Here is a 19981-nt window from a genome sequence, read left to right as displayed (position 1 = left end):
ATAATGAAGATATTAGCAGTGAAATTACAATGGTAGGGTCAATTCCTTCCATCAGTGGATCAACAATGAAACCTGAAACAACATCACTATCCATTTCCACTGTCTCCTCAGTGACCAGGACAGAGACATCAGGAGTGACAGAATCACATGAAACTGGGACAAGTGATACTTCAAAGGAAGATGTCACTACATCACCATCACTATATACTACTGAAAATCCACCATCTCTGTCACCTGAAACACAGGAGGTCTTTACCAGAGGTCATACTGAGGAGGGATTCATGACAGAGACAAGTTCTACTTTCCCAATAATAGAAAAAGAGAGTTCAGGTGAACAAACAACTGAGATGTCCAGCCCAGACACTGCAGTTCCTACAGCATCCTCATTGTTTAGCACTGAGAAGCCAACAACAATGCCAATCATGGAAACAGACACTCTCACTCCATCAGATGAAGATGGCTCAGGTGACCAAACCCCTGACATGTTCACTCCAATGACCTCTGTCACAGGTACATCTTCCCTGTACAGCACTGAAAAACCAATGGCAACGTCACATGAAATAACAGAAAGTCTTGAAACAAAAATGCCATTAGTTTCAGGAGAACCATCAGTTTCTCCAGTATCTGACGTGACTGCAACAAGCTCGATAACAGGAACTCCAAGTTCGACATCTATTGTTTCTGATATTGAGAATAAAACTATTAGCACTGAAACTATGATGGTAACATCCATTCCTTCCATCAATGGATCAACAATGTCACCTGAAACAGCATCATTCCTCATTTCGACAGATATAGAAAGTTCTGGAGACAGCACTGCTGATTTCACTGAAGAGTTGATTATCACAGCAACTACTATCTCTTCAATGAGTACAGAGACACCAGCATTAACAGCATCACATCCAACTGAAACAAGTGTTGCTTCAAAGCCAGCTGTTACTGCAGGATCATCACTGTACAGTACTGAGAAACCAACATCACTGTCACCTGAAACACAAGAGACTGTTAGCATGAGTCAAACAGGGAAAACATCAGTTACACCACAGATAGATTCTACTTTCCCAGCAACAGATGAAGAGAGCTCAGGTGAACAAGCAACTGAGATTCCCAGCAAAGACACTTTAGCTCCTACAGCCTCCTCATTGTTTAGTACTGAGAAGCCAACAGCACTGCCAGATGAGGAGCAAGACAGTGCTGTCACAGATCAGACAGAAAGCTTCTCAGTACCTTCTTTTACTGATAAGACCAAGGAAAGCTCAGTTCCAACCCCAGCAGATGAAGATGGCTCAGGTGACCAAACCCAAGACATGTTTTCTCAGACCTCTTTTGTCACCGCTGCATCTTCTCTTTTCAGTACTGAGGCACCAACAGCAATGTCCCTTGTTATATCATCTACTGTTACAGAGTCCATTCCTTCTGTCAATGGATCAACCATGAAACATGAAACAGCATCATTATCATTTGTCACTGCCTATGATACTGAAAGTTCTGGAGATAGCAGTGTTAAATTCACTGGAGAGTCATTAATTTCAGCAACCACTGTCTCCTCAATGTCTAGCACTGACACACCATCATTAATAACATCACATGAAACTGAAACAACTGATACTTCAAAGGCAGTTACTGCAGTGTCATCACTCTACACTACTGAGAAACCATCATCACTGTCACCTGAAACAAAAGAGACTATTACCACCAGTGAGACTGAGACAAAGACAGCTACACAAGAAACACATTCTACTTTCCCAACAACAGATGAAGAGAGCTCAGGTGAACAAACAACTGAGATGTCCAGCAAAGCAACAGAGGCTCCTACATTCTCCTTGTTGTTTAGCACTGAGAAACCAACATCACTGTCACCTGAAACACAAGAGACCTTAACCACAGGTGAAACTGAGGAAGCATCCATAACACCAGAGACAAGTTCTTCTTTCTCAACAACAGATGAAGAGAGCTCAGGTGAACAAACAACTGAGATGTTCAGCAAAGACACTGCATCTCCTACAGCATCGTCATTGTTTAGCACAGAAAAAACAACAGCACTGCCAGTTGTGGATAAAGATACTGTTGTCACAGGTCCGACAGAACAGACCACAGGTCAGACTGAGGATGCATCAATAACACCAGAGACAAGTTCTGCTTTTCCAACAACCGATGAAGAGAGCTCAGGTGAAACAACAACTGAGATGTTCAGCAAAGACACTGTATCTCCAACAGCTTCCTCTTTGTTTAGCACAGAAAGAACAACAGCACTGCCAGCTGAGGAAAAAGACAGTGCTGTCACAGGTCAAACAGAGAGACCCTCAATAACTCCAATAACTGGCAAGACAGAGGAAGATCTTGTTCTTACTCCAGGAAATGAAGATGGCTCAGGTGACCAAACCCCTGACATGTTTACTCCGACCTCTTCTGTTACAGGTACATATTCTCTGTTCAGCACTGAAGTACCATCAGCAATGTCACCTAAAACAACAGAAAGTCTGGATGCAGATGAGACTAGAATACCCTCACCCACAGGAGAACCATCAATTTCTCCCTTCTCTGATATGACTGTCACAAGCTCAGTGCCAACGTCTCCAAGTTTGACTACTGATAAGTCAACTACTGATCTAGATATTGAGGATGAAGATATTATTAGCAGTGAACCAACAATGGTAGAGTCCGTTCCCTCCTTCAGTGGATCAACCATGAAACCTGAAACATCATCATCATTCATTTACACTGACAAAGAGAGCTCTGGTGACCACACTTTAGATTTCACTGAAGAGTTATTTATTGTAGCAACCACTGTCTCCTCAGTGACTAGGACAGAGACTCCTGCTGTGACAGCATTGCGTGAAACTCAAACAAGTTATACTTCAAAAGCAGCTGTTAGTACAGCCTCATCACTCTACAGTACTGAGACACCAACATCACTGTCACCTGAGACACAAGAGACCTTAGCCACAGGTCAAACTGAGGAAGCATCCATAACACCAGAGACAAGTTCTACTTTCCCAACAACAGATGAAGAGAGCTCAGGTGAACAAACAACTGAGATGTCCAACAAAGACACTGCATATCCTACAGCTTCTTCATTGTTTAGCACAGAAAAAACAACAGCACTTCCAGCTGAGGAACAGGACCGTGCTGTCACAGGTCAGACAGAAAAACCCACAGTAACTCCAATAACTGACACGACAGAGGAAGCTTCTGTTCTTACTCCAGGAAATGAAGATGGCTCAGGTGACCAAACAGCTGACATGCTCATGTCGACTTCTTCTGTCACAGGTACATCTTCCCTGTTAAGTACTGAGGTACCATCAGTGATGCCACCTGAAACAACAGAAAGTCTTGAAACAAAAATGCCATTAGTTTCAGGAGAACCATCGGTTTCTCCAATATCTGATGTGACAGTAACAAGCTCAATCACAGTAACTCCAAGTTTGTCATCTGTCATATCAGCTACTGTTTCTGATATTGAGGATAAAGCTATAAGAACTGAAACGACGATGGTAACATCCATTCCTTCCATCAATGGATCAACAATGTCACCTGAAACAGCATCATTCCTCATTTCGACAGATATAGAAAGTTCTGGAGACAGCACTGCTGATTTCACTGAAGAGTTGATTATCACAGCAACTACTATCTCTTCAATGAGTACAGAGACACCAGCATTAACAGCATCACATCCAACTGAAACAAGTGTTGCTTCAAAGCCAGCTGTTATTGCAGGATCATCACTGTACAGTACTGAGAAACCAACATCACTGTCACCTGAAACACAAGAGACTGTTAGCATGAGTCAAACAGGGAAAACATCAGTTACACCACAGATAGATTCTACTTTCCCAGCAACAGATGAAGAGAGCTCAGGTGAACAAGCAACTGAGATTCCCAGCAAAGACACTTTAGCTCCTACAGCCTCCTCATTGTTTAGTACTGAGAAGCCAACAGCACTGCCAGATGAGGAGCAAGACAGTGCTGTCACAGATCAGACAGAAAGCTTCTCAGTACCTTCTTTTACTGATAAGACCAAGGAAAGCTCAGTTCCAACCCCAGCAGATGAAGATGGCTCAGGTGACCAAACCCAAGACATGTTTTCTCAGACCTCTTTTGTCACCGCTGCATCTTCTCTTTTCAGTACTGAGGCACCAACAGCAATGCCCCTTGTTATATCATCTACTGTTACAGAGTCCATTCCTTCTGTCAATGGATCAACCATGAAACATGAAACAGCATCATTATCATTTGTCACTGCCTATGATACTGAAAGTTCTGGAGATAGCAGTGTTGAATTCACTGGAGAGTCATTAATTTCAGCAACCACTGCCTCCTCAATGTCTAGCACTGACACACCATCATTAATAACATCACATGAAACTGAAACAACTGATACTTCAAAGGCAGTTACTGCAGTGTCATCACTCTACACTACTGAGAAACCATCATCACTGTCACCTGAAACAAAAGAGACTATTACCACCAGTGAGACTGAGACAAAGACAGCTACACAAGAAACACATTCTACTTTCCCAACAACAGATGAAGAGAGTTCAGGTGAACAAACAACTGAGATGTCCAGCAAAGCAACAGAGGCTCCTACATTCTCCTTGTTGTTTAGCACTGAGAAACCAACATCACTGTCACCTGAGACACAAGAGACCTTAGCCACAGGTCAAACTGAGGAAGCATCCATAACACCAGAGACAAGTTCTACTTTCCCAACAACAGATGAAGAGAGCTCAGGTGAACAAACAACTGAGATGTCCAGCAAAGACACTGCATATCCTACAGCTTCTTCATTGTTCAGCACAGAAAAAACAACAGCACTTCCAGCTGAGGAACAGGACCGTGCTGTCACAGGTCAGACAGAAAAACCCACAGTAACTCCAACAACTAGCACGACAGAGGAAGGTTCTGTTCTTACTCCAGGAAATGAAGATGGCTCAGGTGACCAAACAGCTGACATGCTCACGTCGACTTCTTCTGTCACAGGTACATCTTCCCTGTTAAGTACTGAGGTACCATCAGTGATGCCACCTGAAACAACAGAAAGTCTTGAAACAAAAATGCCATTAGTTTCAGGAGAACCATCGGTTTCTCCAATATCTGATGTGACAGTAACAAGCTCAATCACAGTAACTCCAAGTTTGTCATCTGTCATATCAGCTACTGTTTCTGATATTGAGGATAAAGCTATAAGAACTGAAACGACGATGGTAACATCCATTCCTTCCATCAATGGATCAACAATGTCACCTGAAACAGCATCATTCCTCATTTCGACAGATATAGAAAGTTCTGGAGACAGCACTGCTGATTTCACTGAAGAGTTGATTATCACAGCAACTACTATCTCTTCAATGAGTACAGAGACACCAGCATTAACAGCATCACATCCAACTGAAACAAGTGTTGCTTCAAAGCCAGCTGTTACTGCAGGATCATCACTGTACAGTACTGAGAAACCAACATCACTGTCACCTGAAACACAAGAGACTGTTAGCATGAGTCAAACAGGGAAAACATCAGTTACACCACAGATAGATTCTACTTTCCCAGCAACAGATGAAGAGAGCTCAGGTGAACAAGCAACTGAGATTCCCAGCAAAGACACTTTAGCTCCTACAGCCTCCTCATTGTTTAGTACTGAGAAGCCAACAGCACTGCCAGATGAGGAGCAAGACAGTGCTGTCACAGATCAGACAGAAAGCTTCTCAGTACCTTCTTTTACTGATAAGACCAAGGAAAGCTCAGTTCCAACCCCAGCAGATGAAGATGGCTCAGGTGACCAAACCCAAGACATGTTTTCTCAGACCTCTTTTGTCACCGCTGCATCTTCTCTTTTCAGTACTGAGGCACCAACAGCAATGTCCCTTGTTATATCATCTACTGTTACAGAGTCCATTCCTTCTGTCAATGGATCAACCATGAAACATGAAACAGCATCATTATCATTTGTCACTGCCTATGATACTGAAAGTTCTGGAGATAGCAGTGTTGACTTCACTGGAGAGTCATTAATTTCAGCAACCACTGCCTCCTCAATGTCTAGCACTGACACACCATCATTAATAACATCACATGAAACTGAAACAACTGATACTTCAAAGGCAGTTACTGCAGTGTCATCACTCTACACTACTGAGAAACCATCATCACTGTCACCTGAAACAAAAGAGACTATTACCACCAGTGAGACTGAGACAAAGACAGCTACACAAGAAACACATTCTACTTTCCCAACAACAGATGAAGAGAGTTCAGGTGAACAAACAACTGAGATGTCCAGCAAAGCAACAGAGGCTCCTACATTCTCCTTGTTGTTTAGCACTGAGAAACCAACATCACTGTCACCTGAGACACAAGAGACCTTAACCACAGGTGAAACTGAGGAAGCATCCATAACACCAGAGACAAGTTCTACTTTCCCAACAACAGATGAAGAGAGCTCAGGTGAACAAACAACTGAGATGTCCAGCAAAGCAACAGAGGCTCCTACATTCTCCTTGTTGTTTAGCACTGAGAAACCAACATCACTGTCACCTGAAACACAAGAGACCTTAACCACAGGTGAAACTGAGGAAGCATCCATAACACCAGAGACAAGTTCTTCTTTCTCAACAACAGATGAAGAGAGCTCAGGTGAACAAACAACTGAGATGTTTAGCAAAGACACTGCATCTCCTACAGCATCGTCATTGTTTAGCACAGAAAAAACAACAGCACTGCCAGTTGTGGATAAAGATACTGTTGTCACAGGTCCAACAGAACAGACCACAGGTCAGACTGAGGATGCATCAATAACACCAGAGACAAGTTCTGCTTTTCCAACAACCGATGAAGAGAGCTCCGGTGAAACAACAACTGAGATGTTCAGCAAAGACACTGTATCTCCAACAGCTTCCTCTTTGTTTAGCACAGAAAGAACAACAGCACTGCCAGCTGAGGAAAAAGACAGTGCTGTCACAGGTCAAACAGAGAGAACCTCAATAACTCCAATAACTGGCAAGACAGAGGAAGGTTCTGTTTTTACTCCAGGAAATGAAGATGGCTCAGGTGACCAAACCCCTGACATGTTTACTCCGACCTCTTCTGTTACAGGTACATCTTCTCTGTTCAGCACTGAAGTACCATCAGCAATGTCACCTAAAACAACAGAAAGTCTGGATGCAGATGAGACTAGAATACCCTCACCCACAGGAGAACCATCAATTTCTCCCTTCTCTGATATGACTGTCACAAGCTCAGTGCCAACATCTCCAAGTTTGACTACTGATAAGTCAACTACTGATCTAGATTTTGAGGATGAAGATATTATTAGCAGTGAACCAACAATGGTAGAGTCCATTCCTTCTGTCAGTGGATCAACCATGAAACCTGAGTCAGCATCATTATCCTTTGTCACTACTACTGATACTGAAAGTTCTGGAGATAGCAGTGTTGACTTCACTGGAGAGTCATTAATTTCAGCAACCACTGCCTCCTCAATGTCTAGCACTGACACACCATCACTAATAACATCACATGAAACTGAAACAACTGATACTTCAAAGGCAGTTACTGCAGTGTCATCACTCTACACTACTGAGACACCAACATCACTGTCACCTGAAACAAAAGAGACTATTACCACCAGTGAGACTGAGACAAAGTCAGCTACACAAGAAACACATTCTACTTTCCCAACAACAGATGAAGAGAGCTCAGGTGAACAAACAACTGAGATGTCCAGCAAAGCAACAGAGGCCCTTACATCCTCCTTGTTGTTTAGCACTGAGAAGCCAACAGCATTGCCTGTTGAAGAACAGGAAAGTATGGCCACAGATCAGACAGAAAAGCCCTCAGTTTCTACCATACCAGATAGGACAGAGGAAAGCTCTGTTCAAACTCCAACAGATGATGATGGCTCAGGTGACCAAACCCCTGATATGTTCACTCCGACCTCTTCTGTCACAGCTACATCTTCTCCCTACAGCACGGAGACACCAACAGCAATGTCACCTGAAGCAACAGAAAGTGATGCGGCAATCCAGACCATGATGCCTTCACAGTCAAGTAAACCAGCAGTTTTTCCTGTTTCTGTTATGACAGTGACAAGCTCAATAACAGAGTCTTCAAGCTTGGCCTCTGCTTTGCCATCCACTTTTCCATACACTGAAGATGAGGATGATATTAGCAGGCAGCCATCACTCATTGGCTCACCCATTCCTTCTGTCAGTGGATCAACCATGAAACCTGAAACAGCGTCATTCCTCATTACCACAGATATTGAAGGTTCTGGAGACAGCACTGCTGATTTCACTGAAGAGTCGATTATCACAGCCACTACTTTCTCTTCAGTGTTGAGTACAGAGACACCAGCAGTGACAGCATCACGTCAAACTGAAACAAGTGATACTTCAAAGCTAGCTGTTACTGCAGCATCATCACACTACAGTACTGAGAACCCAACATCAGTGTCACGTGAAACACAAGAGGCTGTTACCACAAGTCACACAGAGAAAGCATCGGCTACTTCAGAGACAAAGTCTGTTGTATCATCCACAGATGACAAAAGTCTCACTTATATGTCCACCAAAGAGCCAGTCAGTGTTGTAACTGTTTCTGTCTTCAGAACTGAGAAACCAACATCAGAGTCAGTTGAAACATTAGAAACTGCTACCACAATTCAGTCTGAAATTTCTACCGACACTTCTAATCAAACAGAAGGCTCTACTTTTACTGCTACTGGTGAGTCCCAGACTTCTCCTGTAACTCATACATCCCTTCTTAGCACAGAGAAACCTGCAATTACAACAACATTGTATAAAACTGAAGCTGACAAAAGTTTATGGACAACTGTAACTACAGATGTGGAAGGTTCAGGTGACCAGACCACAGATATTTTGGCATCTTCTATCCCAAGCATAGATTCTCTTAGTGCCACATCATCTGTACTTCTGAGTCAGGATTTGGATCACAGAATAACAACAGAGTCTACGTTTGTTAAGTCTGTTCCCTCCACACTAACTCCTATGGTTGAAGACCATGAGATGAGTACAGTCATCTCTTCTATGGATGCAGAAAGTTCAGGAGATAAGGTGACACATATTACAACCAGTGGAATAATTTACACAACTGGAGCACCACTGTCCAGCACTCATCACAAATTATCATCTACTATGGTGTCACTCACTGATCTCTCCAGCCAGTCCACAATGGCAGGAACCACTGCTACCCCACCTCTGCAATCAAAATCAGACATTACAATCACACAACAAACTCAAAAGCTATTTAGCACAGAAAAACCATCAGCCATCCCGTTCATCAATGAATTTGAGACAAGTTCTGCAATCATGTTGACAGAAGAAGACAGTTCACCTGGGCAAACAACTGAAATTTTAACAGAAGCATCATCCACCCATTTTTTGTTGCCGACTGCAGACCAAACAGTTAAACCAAGTAGCCACTCAGCTATAGTGATTGGCAGCTCACAGGAAACAGCTACTGCATCTCCAAGCTCCATAAGGCCCTCCATTCCAATCATTGATGACACTGTATTTATTGATCAAACCCCTGACTTTGCCACCAAAATCACTGGCAAAACACCAAGTACCTCAATGTTCAGCACAGAAAAACCAGCAGTAACAACAGCATCAAATGCAACTGGAACAAGTGATAGCGCAGAAGCCTCTCTTATTACAGATTCTTCACTGTATAGTACTAAGACACCAATTTCACCTGACACAGAAAAGAGCACAGAAAAGCACACAGTAACTCCAGAAACAGCATTTGTGATTACATCTACCACCGAGGAGAGCACTGGAAGTCAAACTCCTGATAATATATTCACCAAGGAGCCTCCATCTCCTCCCTCTGATGTCTCATTATCTTCTGTGTTCAGCACAGAGAAACCTGTGATGACAACTGTTTCACATGCCAGTGCAGCAGTTCAAAGTTCAACAGCAGATGTTACAGCAACAGATGTTGAAGAGGGCTCTTGGGACCAGACCCCTGACAAGTTAGCTCCAACTTCTGCTGTGACAGCTTCTTCTGTTGTCAGCACAGAGTCCCCAAGTTCCACGTCCTCAGTACAGCCAGATGAGGAAATGGACAGCATCAGCACAGATGTTAAAATAGTTGAATCCTTACCTACCTTTGTGAGAACAACTGTCAAGCCTGCCAGCACTGCTTTTACCACAGACTCAAGGTCGATATTCATCGATGAAGAGGGTTCAGCTGATGTTGACACTCATCCAGTTTCTTCCATGTTCAGTACAGAAACACCAGCAGCAAAGTTTGCAGAGACAATTAAGAGCACTGCAACAGATGAAGCATCAGTTTCTCCCACAGAGGTTCATATAAAAGAAACGGCAAGCAGAGCTTCCATAGTGTCTTCGATGTTTAGCACAGAGAAGCCATTGCTGACAACAGCATCACCTGAAACTCAAACAAGTGGCGTCTTAAAATCCCATGTAACTCTTACTTCTTCTATCTACAGCAGTGACAAACCAACATCTCGACCACCAACTGCCTCCAGTGAATCTCAAAGCAAATTGCCTATCTCTGTAGTCACAGATGAAAGTCAGATATATGAGACTCTGAGCACATCACGCCCTGGTTTCGAATCATCAACCCAATCCTCATCACAATTCATAACAGAGAAGTCTACAGATGCTACCAAATTTTCTGTCTCCACCAGCACAGCTACAACAATTGAGGCAATGACATCAGTGTCTGAGTCAGGAAGTGGTGATTTTACTGAAGCAGAGAGCTCGGGAGATGACACATCTCTATCCACAGATGAAACTCCCCTAGAAACAACAAAAGCTGCTGAGCAATCCATTGTGGAAAAAACCCTAGCAACAACCACATTTACACCATCACTCACATCCACATTTGTTGAGAAAGAAAGTTCAAGTGATAGAGAATTTACAACTGTTACAACAAGTCCCTATACACTTGAAACTTCTCAACCTATGGCAATCCCTAGTGTCACTGCATTTACCTCAAAGGAAACCTCTCCTTACATTGATATGGAGAGTTCTGGTGGCTCACCTGAGGAGGATGATTTGGAACCAAGTATTGATGGATCTGGTGCAGAGATAACTGAGACTACTACAAAACCCCAGGATGAATTCACTGTGGCCACAGATGAGACTGAAATAGCTGAGACTGAGAGCACATCTGACATGTCGACTCAGTCCAACACACAGTTTACCAAGGAGTTTGTTTCACCAACCCAATCTCCACACATAACAAGCACTGAGATTTACATCACTGAGCAGGGAAGTGGGGTCTTCACCGATGACTCTACAGTTGAGGATGAGGGATCAGGTACTGAAATCTTCGACAGGTCAGCTACATCTGTACCAACCACAAGATCTCCAGTGATGTCCACTACTGTAGCAGCAACAAAACAAATCACTTTGTCATCCAGTACTGTTGCTGTCTCTGAGCAGAGCTCAAGTGACCAAACAACAGTTAAGTCCAGTGATGATTTTATTACACAAGAACCTACTAGCACTGCAGCTTCTTCTCTTTACAGCACTGAGAAGCCAACAACAATGTCTCCTGAAATGCAGGGAAGTGGGGTCTCCACAGATGACTCCACAGTAGAGGATGAGGGCTCAGGTACTGAAATTTTTGACAGGTCATCTACATCTGTACCAATCACAAGATCTCCAGTGATGTCCACTACTGTAGCAGCAACAAAACAAACCACTTTGCCATCCAATACTGTTGCTGTCTCTGAGCAGAGCTCAAGTGACCAAACAACAGTTAAGTCCAGTGACGATGTTATTACGCAAGAACCTACTAGCACTGTAGCTTCTTCTCTTTACAGCACTGAGAAGCCAACAACAATGTCTCCTGTAATACACATTTCAGCTTCCTCCTCCACAGGAGTAACTGACAGGCAAGCAGGGTCAACTATGAGTAGTACTGCTCCTCCAGCAGGTACAGGCTCAGTGTATACAGAAGAGGATGGTTCAGGTGACCATACCACTGATGTGCTTATTAAAGTAGATTCAACAGTGTCTTCAGTGTTCAACACAAAGGAGCCAACAGTAACAGCAGCATCTCATGAAAGTGCATCTACTGATAGCACAAAGATTACAGCCTCTTCCTTGTTCAGCACAGAGAAACCCCAAATGACAACAGCATCACATGAAAGTGGAACATCTGATATTCCAAAATCTGATGAATCAACACCAAGTCCAGCTTTTACTTTGACAGAGGGAGAGAGATCTGGTGACCAAACCATAGAGATGTTCACCTCAAAGCCATCAGTGATGGAGAGCATCACATTTGGAGAAGCAACAGGTGAAACCGAAACTTTTGTTTCAGTCACATCAACCACTGAGGAGCAGGTTTCCTCACAGGAGGGTGAAATTTCTCCAGATACAGAAACCCCCATCTCATCTGAAAGGATAGAGCCTCCAGTTTATAGCACTAGTAAAGACGACATTATTGTAGCTGAGCACACAACACAATCCTATACAACTATGTCCCCCCATACAACTGGAAGCTCAATTAGTGATCACAGTACAAGAGACTTCACCACAGTAAGCTCCAGCAGTAAATATAAGCAAGATGGATTCACACCTATGTCTACCCCTATTCCCTCCATTATATATCATAGCGTTACAGACCAACAGGTTGTGATCATTACTCCCAGTAGCAGCCAAGCCAAGACTGACCTAACAGAACAAACACCTACCATGGTCCTCCATGTGTCCAAACCGTCAACCAGCACAACCATCATATTTACAGAAGATGTAAAAAATGAAGACGAGCTGTTCTCTGCAGTTACAGACAGTGTCAGGGAAAGCAGTCCAACTCCTGAGCTTATCACCAAAGACAATACTATCATTGATGCAGATACTATCTCCATAGTTCCCTCTTCTCCATTCTACCCAGCCATTCAGACAGAGGAAGCTGGAGGTGTCACAGCAGTTACAATGTCACAGAATTTGCCGGTGACAGAAGAACCAGAGGGCTCAGGGACCGATAGTGCCACCTTCTTCACTCCTACACCAGTAACTTTACATGCATCACCAGCCACTGATTCATTAGCCTCAACATCTTCTGAATATTTACTGTCCACTTCAAAATCATCACCTGTGGATGGTGTTTCTAGTATGGAGACATCCAGTGACAAGACAGTCACATCATCACCACAGGCCACCTCAGCTACAACTGTATCCACAAAGTCAAGCTCAGAAGATACATATGATTTAACTACACCACATACAGTTTTCCCTGTTGATGCTCATACCACATCAGTTCCTGAGCTGGTGGAGAATTTATCAAGCGAGGACACTGCTGATAATGTTACTGAGTCTGTGACTGAGATTGCCACCTCCTCATCTTTGCCTTCTCAAATTTTAACTGAAACATCAGACACAAGCTCAGCCACTCCAGTGGCTAGTGAGGAGTATATGGTCAGCACAGTTGAAAAAGAAAAATCTACAACTTCACCCACAGCCATCACAGCCACAAGTCATGACATGACAGATGAAACCTTGAGTTCATTGACTTCCACACAAACCAGTGTACCTTCGGTCACTGCCACACCACACACATCAGTGTCCACTGAACCTGGCACAGTGAAACCAACCAGTAAAGCATTTTATGACGAATCATCAGGTGATGATGACTCTGACGAAGGCTCTGCAGTGGAAACCTCCACTTTGAGCTCTGAAACTACTACAGAGACAACGTCAGCACACTCTGTGAATGGATGGTCAGCATTTGAAAAACCAGTGACATCTGCAGCTTCTTCGCTGTTCAGCACTGAGAAATCAACAATTTCCCCTGGCACAGATGATAAGGACAAAGAGATTTCAGGTGACCAAACCCCAGTGTCACCAACCTCACCTGGAACTGCCACAGGAGAGGATGTAAACCCACCAACAAGTGCTTCCTCGTCTTTCGATAGTACAGTGAAACCAACCGTCACTTTTCTGCCTGATGTTACTGACATTGTCACCTCAAGTGACCACAAGATGACAGCTTCAACAGTGAAGGCCAAACCAGAAACACTTTCAGTTGCCTCACCTGAACCTGGCACTGGGGAGTCTGAAATATCACATGCTGCTTCCAATCTTTATAGCACTAAGAAGCCAACTGTCACACCATCTCCTGATGTTACTGATAAAGATAAATCAGGTGATCACACAGAGCCTGTGACACAGACAGCTGCTCCTCTGCACAGTACAATGACAATGGACCAAATGCTATCCACAACAACATTATCTCCATCCCACAGCACTGAGACATTGTCTATGGGAAGTATAACTGATCTTGCAGGTATGGAAGGTTCTGGTGATGAGATCTCAGGTGCCACAACTGCATCACCGAAGACAGTAACATCTGAGAGTGAAAAGAGTGTAGCCAGTCCAGTATCCCCTCTGTTCAGTACAGAGAAACCCACCACCATGACCCAAGAGGATGAAACTCAAACAAATGAGATTACCACAGAGGTAGAGAAAGTCCCATTGTCAGAAGCAGTTCCACCCCCTACCGATGGAGCAACAATCACATCACATGAAGAGAGCACAAAGGACCACATAATGTATTCATCTACAAAAGAACCAGTTTCTACATCCACAGTGTCTAGCACTTCAAAGCCAGATGTAATTGTTCAGTTTGTCACCACTTTTGTCCCAGAACCAGATCCAACACCACCTGAGGGGTCCTTCCAACAGGCCAGGTCTGAGATCACGTTCACTCATCATCCCCACACTGACATCTACTCTGACAAAACTGTGTTGGCCACAACCAGCCCAATGATGCCAAGTGAGGAGTCAAGCCAGCACGTTGAACATAGTGTTTTAATCCCACAAGCTGGAGTTACAACCACATCAGTGGAAGATAAGACTGAAGCACCAAGTCAAGATTCAACTGAGGGTGAAGGCAGTGCTGACAGAGACAGCAAAGTTCAAGAAACATCTACTGATGTTACAATAACGTCACCTCCTACACATGAGCCTGTTGGGGATGAATCTACTACTCAGAAACTGGAAACTGAAAAATCTGCAAAACCTGAAGAAGAAACTGCAGCTGTTGAGATGGTATCTTCTACAGACTCAAGCTCAGTGCAAACATCTGCAGAAGGTTCAAATGAACAAAGCCTAGATGAAACAACTTCCTCACCGCAAACAAAAAAGACTCCAGCAAGCACACATCAACCTACTGTTCATGCACATGCTACAGAAATCTCTGCACACTCTGAGACTAAAGTAGTGGTCACCACAATGCCAGCTGAACATATTTCCTTTGAACCTACTTCAGATGTCCTTTCAGCATCAGCACCATCACAGCCTGATGTTATGGTCCAGTTTGTGCCAACATTTTCCCCTCGACAAGACCCAACAGCTTCCCACCAATCATTGGAACAAGCCGGGCCAGAGATTGCACTAACGCATCGCCCTCACACTGATCTTTTTCCTCAGGATGTAACACTGAACTCAACCAGCCCTATGTCTGCAAGTTATGAAACAAGCCAGATTACATCAACGACTGTCCTTGCCACTGCTGCTTCCGTGGCTGAAGCTGCATCTGCCTCAGGAGAAGGTGAGACAGTTGAACCCGCTGTTGAACAGGTTTCAAGAGGTGGAAAGACTGAACCATCTCCAGAGACAGATGTACAAATAACACCTTCTCCTGATGGAAGCACAAGTGAAGCACAAAGCCAGCCAGTGTTGGTTGCATCAGTAGCCCCCACTCCATCCTTCTCTGACAGAGATGAGCAAGTGGACAGTGATATACCTGCACCTGCACCTCCACCTGTCATTAGAAGAGAGCCACCAATAAAAGGGGAGAACACAACTGCCCTACGTGAAACCGGACTCGATTTGGGGAACACTATTGTTGGCGAGGCGGTTGAAATTCCAGGTATGTTTCAAATGGCTTTCATTGGAATAGAACAAAATGTGTAAGCTCAGAATGAATTTCAGTTTAACACAATTTTACTTTTATTTCTTTTCTTAACAGGACTTAACTCATGTGCAGAGAACATTTGTCTGAATGGAGGATCTTGTTACAAGACTGGCAGCATTCTTACATGTAGCTGTGCTCCTGGTTACAGCGGTGATCACTGTGAAACAGGTAGAATACTGTCTGTCAAGAATTCCTCTAATCATATCTCACAGCCTTAACTTTCACCCAAGAAACATCATTTAAAGTGTTTAGAGACTAGGATTTTTTTTTGGATGTCTTCTATAATTCATTGTCTTTATCTTATGTAGATATTGATGAGTGCCAATCAAACCCTTGCCGCAATGGAGGTACATGTGTTGATGGGCTGGCTTCCTTCACTTGTGTGTGCCTCCCTAGCTACTCTGGGCTATACTGTGAGGAGGGTAAGTTAGTGTTTCATTTGATGGATTCTCTCCCTGACCGCCCTCTGAGTATTCAGTTTTAGATTAATAAAAGCTTTTCATTTCCTTACTGTTTTAACTGCTTCCAATCATCCATCTTAACAGTCTAGACTCTGCTTAAATTATCTGACCTGATAGAATAAACAATTGTAATATTATGGGCAGGTCTATCATTTGATAATGTATTTAGACACTTATTGTAATCAATCACCGGAGTCTCTGGGAAGTAAACCAGAAAAAAAAATAGACATTCAAATTTCAGACAGAAATACAATTTAATTTAGCTGCATGAAGCAGAGTATTGTCTTCAGGTTTCTCCCAGACATTAGCTGAGTCATAAACACCATCTTTATCTCATCAACACAATCACTTTTTGCAGTCTCCTTTTATTGTTGCCTGAAGTTCCATTGTATGTGCACCCTCCAGCTTTATTTTCCACCTGTTTCAGATACACAGATGTCAACCCATTTTTAGTATACTCTATTTCAGACATCTGGTTCTTGTGGTATACACTGAAGGTATGCTAGACTTCAAGCTAATCTACACAAGGCATTTCTGAAATAGAATAGATGAACTTATACTGAAGTTCCCATTCCTCACATTTTTACTTTATTTTCCCAGTTGCACCCTACTTTCATCTGTCTACACCCTAAATTTTGTCAGGATCACTCATCAATGAATCACACTCAGATTGTGTATTCAGACGCAGCTGCTGTCGTAGAAAGCCTTGCCAGGAGAAAGGGTGTAAAAGTAACTGGACGAGGAACAACCCAGGGAAAGATTCTGTCTCTGTTTTTGTCTGTTAGTGTCCTTAAGCTGGATAGAGGATTGGAGGGACAAATAGACAGTAAACTAAGTTGTTGCGGTATATGTTTGGACACACACAGTGCGTACACACACCATCAGTAGGGTAAAGATGAGGGTGTTATCATCATGTCACTGGGGAAACCTCCAATCTTTGTTCAAATAATGCAGAATGCATATCCTTTTGAACATCTAACCTTAGCTCAAGTCCATTTTAAAACTCATCACTCAAGTTTCAGGGTTTGACACAAATTTGATGTGTTAAAGACTGCATGGGTCATTCTCCATTCCTTTACTTATGAGTCTAACTATAATTCTGAATCTTAATTTAGTTTAACTCTTTGGTTTTTCATCTATGATACCTGTGAAGTACTTTCAGAAGAGGCACCTGCTTCAGCACCATAATAACACCTTTTCCAGTTAGGTGATAACTGGCTCTTTAATTGGACTCCTTTTTGTTTTGCCTCCTTGTCCTCTTATAGTGCTGATGTTAGGAGCTGTATTAACCCATCACATTGTTCCCCTTTCATCTTGATTAGAGACAGTAGTTGCAGATAACAGCAGGCCTCAAGAGGTGGTATACTCAGGTGTTAAGAGTAGACACAGTACATTAGATGTTGTCATGAATTTTAATGTAGTGAGGTTAATAGATGCATGGATAGAAGCAACTGCATAATGTGTGAAAATGTTAATGCATTTCATGTCTTTTGATCTGTTGAAAATCTGTCAATTTTCCTGCCTCATTCCCTCTTGCTTTCTCTCCCATTAGATACGGAAACATGTGACTATGGCTGGCATAAGTTCCAGGGCCACTGCTACAAGTTCTTCCCCCACAGAAGGAACTGGGACACAGCAGAGAGAGAGTGTCGCATACAGGGTGCTCACCTCACCAGTATCATCTCCCACGAGGAGCAACAGTTTGTCAACCGTAAGTTAAAGATTATAGTTGTAGATAACTGATAATCAGTAAAGGAACATATTCAAGTCCCGCTCTTTAAAATCTGCATAAGATTTAAACAGTACAAGTTCTCCTTTAAAGCGACACCAAATACACAAATGTAGTTGCAAATGCAGGAAACCTGATTCAGGCATCAAAAATGCCATTGCTATCTCTGTTTCCTCTTTGATTTCTGTAACTGAACAGTCCTAATAAGGACATATGGCAACAGTGAAATGTAATCTGCTGTGTTTCACTCTACCCTGTATGGCAGGTCTTGGACAGGACTACCAGTGGATCGGCCTGAATGATAAGATGTTTGACAGCGACTTCCGCTGGACTGATGGCAGCCCTGTGGTAAGATAGGTTGCTTTCTCACATATTTTTTTCTCAACAAACATGGCACAGAGACAGTGTAAATATTTGGAAGTGATGCCGATGACAGATACAGTCATTAAGGGTGAGCCAGTCTTTTTCAGGGGCTGTGGTGATTTTCTCATGACGCACTCTCGTCTGCCTCATATCGCTACACCCTGGTGGGTGACTGTTCTGGTAATAAATCTGATGTAGAATATGGCGCCACTGAATACTTTTACTCACTGTGAGACCAGCGCTTGAAAATCAATTGCTGCAGCAATGCAGGAAGATGACAATCCAATTTAAAAAATGGAGCAAGGGAGAGAAATGCACACTGTTCATAAATGCAGTGTATATAAAGCAGCACACAAGTGGGAGCGTGTTTGCTGTAGTGGCTGAAGCTGTTGAAGATCCCCCTCACTAGACAGGAAAGTGGCTAATTACTATGAGCATCCGTGTTGTACAGACTGATGTCCTCACTTCAAAGATAATCCTCCAGGACCAGAGATAGGGGAAGCATTGAGACAGCCTGGGGGTTAAAAGATAAGCAAAGGATGGCTATGGAGACCCTTGCTTAGCTGAGAGATTGAAGGGAGATGAAGGTGTGAGTGACACTGTGTATGGGGAGCCTGGCAGGCGTAGACAGGTATGGTCCCTCTTCAACCCCCACATGCATCAGGAGGCCTGGGCCAACAGGCAGCCACTCGGGGGAAAGGCCACCAGGCAGGCAGACACACAGATGGGCAGCACCTGTGTCTGGCTGCAGAAAGAGAAAAAAATGACTAGAAGCTTTCCGGGGGGTCTGGGTGGGTGGTCAGCCCCAGTGGATTTAAATATAATAAATAAGACTACCTTTAAACAATTTTGAAATATTTACATTTGGAAAATTTAAAGAAAGTCGATTAATATTAACAGAAGGGCACCCAAACACCCTAGCTGGAGTATCTTTGGTTGTGTGTGTGTGTGTGTGTATGTGAGTGTGTGTGGGTGATCAAAGTTTGTTTGATTATTTTGAAGAGGATGCAGGCCTGCTGTGCAGATGATGAGTAACCCATTTGTTAACTTGAAGTGAGCTGAACAGGAAGTCGGTGTGTGTTTGTTAACCATAATGACAGAGTAGCAGAGCCCCAGGGCATGATTGGTAGAGTGGGGGGTCATGACTTTGAAGAGACTGTTTGAACCTAGAATGTGCTGAAAGACTGCAGGTAGCATCACTTGCATGCTGAATGCCCCACAGCACTACAGCTGTGTGTATACTGTATAAATGTGTACATGAATGTACTATATAAATGTGCATCCATGGAATTTTGTGCCTGCACATGCAATGCCAAGTATGCAGACTGTGTGATGTAATAATATAGCACTTAGGTTTGTCTATTATCACACAGCCCTTTAGTCTCAAGCATGCCTGTAACATGGATAACAATCATGCCAAGTATATAAAGTCACATCAGTGTGTGATTTGATTCATCATCTTCATATAAATGCACTGGACTACACTGTGTTTCAGAAACCTGTTTTTGGTTATATT

At 43.2% G+C, this 19981-nt stretch overlaps 1 protein-coding gene across 2 annotated transcripts in view; it reads left to right on the top strand.

Moving 5' to 3' along the window:
- The window catches only part of LOC122994944 (versican core protein-like), a 43622-nt gene that overhangs the window by 21198 nt on the left and 2443 nt on the right, over positions 1–19981 (top strand). Inside the window, exons 1-5 of one of the 2 annotated variants that reach the window (XM_044369765.1) lie at positions 7622–15867; positions 15967–16080; positions 16221–16334; positions 17926–18084; positions 18368–18450. In XM_044369765.1, the coding sequence (XP_044225700.1) occupies positions 7713–15867; positions 15967–16080; positions 16221–16334; positions 17926–18084; positions 18368–18450 (8625 nt within the window). In that variant the 5' untranslated portion in view covers positions 7622–7712. Of the gene's footprint in view, positions 1–7621; positions 15868–15966; positions 16081–16220; positions 16335–17925; positions 18085–18367; positions 18451–19981 lie in introns of those variants that run through there. The other variant, XM_044369774.1, reaches the window with a different exon arrangement.

The sequence above is a fragment of the Thunnus albacares genome, chromosome 2 (genome assembly GCF_914725855.1).
Source record: "Thunnus albacares chromosome 2, fThuAlb1.1, whole genome shotgun sequence".
Classification (NCBI taxonomy): Eukaryota; Metazoa; Chordata; class Actinopteri; order Scombriformes; family Scombridae; genus Thunnus; species Thunnus albacares.
The sequence above is the reverse complement of the archived record's forward strand: the minus strand, read 5'-3'. Positions and strand labels throughout refer to the sequence as shown.